Source organism: Palaemon carinicauda, chromosome 11 (genome assembly GCF_036898095.1).
Source record: "Palaemon carinicauda isolate YSFRI2023 chromosome 11, ASM3689809v2, whole genome shotgun sequence".
NCBI lineage: Eukaryota > Metazoa > Arthropoda > Malacostraca > Decapoda > Palaemonidae > Palaemon > Palaemon carinicauda.
Window position 1 is genome coordinate 145,038,161 of NC_090735.1, and position 2,500 is coordinate 145,040,660.

At 36.6% G+C, this 2,500-nt stretch overlaps 1 protein-coding gene across 1 annotated transcript in view; it reads left to right on the forward strand.

Annotated features, from left to right (window-relative positions):
* Positions 1–2,312, forward strand: part of LOC137649825 (uncharacterized) — a 2,659-nt gene extending 347 nt beyond the window's left edge. The window contains exons 2-4 of the mRNA XM_068382777.1: positions 516–652; positions 1,006–1,170; positions 1,801–2,312. Coding sequence (XP_068238878.1) covers positions 523–652; positions 1,006–1,170; positions 1,801–1,877 — 372 coding nt within the window. The 5' untranslated portion in view covers positions 516–522 and the 3' untranslated portion in view covers positions 1,878–2,312. The remainder of the gene's footprint in view (positions 1–515; positions 653–1,005; positions 1,171–1,800) is intronic.
* Positions 2,313–2,500: the final 188 nt, after the last annotated feature.

The window sequence follows — 2,500 nt, forward strand, 5'->3', positions numbered from 1 at the left end:
CTGCTTTGCTTAAGCTGTCGTGTTTAGTGAAACATTTCGCCTTTTAAAAACAGATTTTCAATTGGAATTTCTTCTAACAATTAATTAAACACTAAATGATAACTCGATGTTTTGAGTCCCACTGATTAGTGGTTTAAACTGGTATTAATTTAATTGGATTCTTCTATGATAATTATTCAGTCAGCGAATGTTATTTGTCCAATTATTGTACTTAATCAGTTATTATATAAAAGAAAGAAAAAAAAACCCTAGCTGTGGAACATTCTGTTTAATCATAGAAAATATAAGTTTAACTCGTATACATAATTTCTAAACGAAAATTAGTGGTCTAAGAATAATTACGAGAGCTCATTTTATTACACCACGTATTGTAACAGAGTAAACTATATATGTTTCGCATTTACTTTTAAAAAATAAATAGTGAAATTTTTTTTCATATTTTCACCTTAAAAAAAGGGGGCCAGTGAACTTTGAGAAAGATTAAAACATGACTAATAAATTTCTTTTCTTTTTAGCGACACTATGAAGGGAATCGCATTTGTTTGCTTGGCGACCATGGCAGCTGCCGTCAGCGCTGCTGTAGTTCCAGGGGCTCCTCCCCCAGCTCCAGCCATGCCAGGGGCAGGAGCAGCTGTTAACCCTATGTCTCCTGGTAAGTATTGTGTTTGTTTTATATAGTTTAATTACAGAACTTTGACTCTAACTCATAAAAGCATATCTCAATTTTTTATGAACTCAAAAACTGTTTTATATTATTTTTCTGATCATCATTTATTTCAGTTACAATTTTGTTTCACAATTTACTACAAAAGTAATTGTAATTTTTAAGTATTAATTACCTAAGAATCTATACTTTAATAACTGTAAATAACATATTAATTGCATTTACATTGCACTGAGAACACTTAAATCAACGGGTATTTAAAACTGTAAGTAGGCCTATGCAAAAGGGAATCTAAATAATCGAAATTCATTCCTTTAAATTTTCTTTTCTTTTGGCCTAAGGTTTTGGCGCTTCTTTCGCTGGACCTTTCGCGATGTACATGATGCCCCCCGCGGGAATTCCAGGCGTGCCCGGAGGCGTACCTGGCGTCGTAGGAGGCCTTTCACTCTCCCAGATTTCAGCAGGAGGCATCCCAGGGGTTGTTGGAGGTCCTTTGGTGGCTCCAAGTACGTAATTCATTTCTATTCTCAATTTTCGTTGGTGGCTCCACGTATGTTATCCTTTTCCATTCTCAATTTTCTTTGATCATTCTAGGTATGGTTATTATGATTTGCTAAAGAGAAATCAAAAGAGACTATTTAATAGGCTTTAATTACAATAATTACTAAATTCTGTACAATTTGGATATTTAAGACTACAGTGAATTGTTTAGTAAGTTTAGTTAATTATCACTTTACCTCGAAGTTATTTCATGAGGTCAAAACGACCAATATTTGACGTGGCCTGATTGGTAACGTCTCTGTCTGGAGTTAGCCAGACGAGGGTTCGAGTCCCACTCAGACTCGTTAGTGCCATTAGTGTCTGCAACCTGACCATCCTTGTGAGCTAAGGTTGAGGGTTTTGGGGGAGCCTATAGGTCTATCTGCTGAGTCATCAGCAGTCATTGCCTGGCCCTCCCTGTTCCTAGCTTGGGTGGAGAGGGGTCTTGGGCGCTGATCATATAATATATGGTCAGTCTCTAAGGCAATGTCCTGCTTGCTAGAACAATGTCCCTATCCCTTGCTTCTGCCATTCATGATCGACCTTTAAAACCTTTAATTGCAAGCCATTTTCATATTGTTTCTCTCCTTCTTCAGGTATGCCCCCAGCAGTAGCTGATCTCGTGAAGAAGAAGGTAGCCCTGGGTGTAGGCGCAGCTGCTCCTCCCTCTTAAAATGCTGATCAATCAAGCCTGTAGCCCAAGTTCGCCGTTACTAGTTTTCCATGGCAATTGTAAATAAGACATCTGTATCAAACTAGAACTTCCAAGATGATATTCTGACACTGAACAACAAAACTAGTTTCTAACTGAGTTCATCAAATTCTCTCATTGCATTGCCTATTTGACGGGCTGTGAAACTACTTCGCAAAGATGGTTACTATAAATATCATTGAATGTAATTACCAAAAGAAGAATCGGGTTTATGAACAATTTCATTCAATGAAAATAAACTGACATTGATTATGAACAATAAGATTGGTTTTGCAATCTTACCTTGATAGAATTTGCAACGGAGAAAGGTATTATTATTGTTATGTATTGCAACCAAATAAATATACTCGTTTGTAGATGATTCATAGAAATAAAGCTTATAGTGTAGTTAAATAACTGCTTGTTATTTTCCTCTTGGAATGCTATCGTAGTTGTGACAAAATTGAACTATAGTCAATTCTTTTCAGTAAGGTAGATTTGCACCAACTCGCAGGGGTGCCCTTTTAGCTCGGAAAAGTTTCCTACTCGCTGATTGGTGAGAGAATATAATTATAACCAATCAGATAGTAGGAAACCTTTCCGAG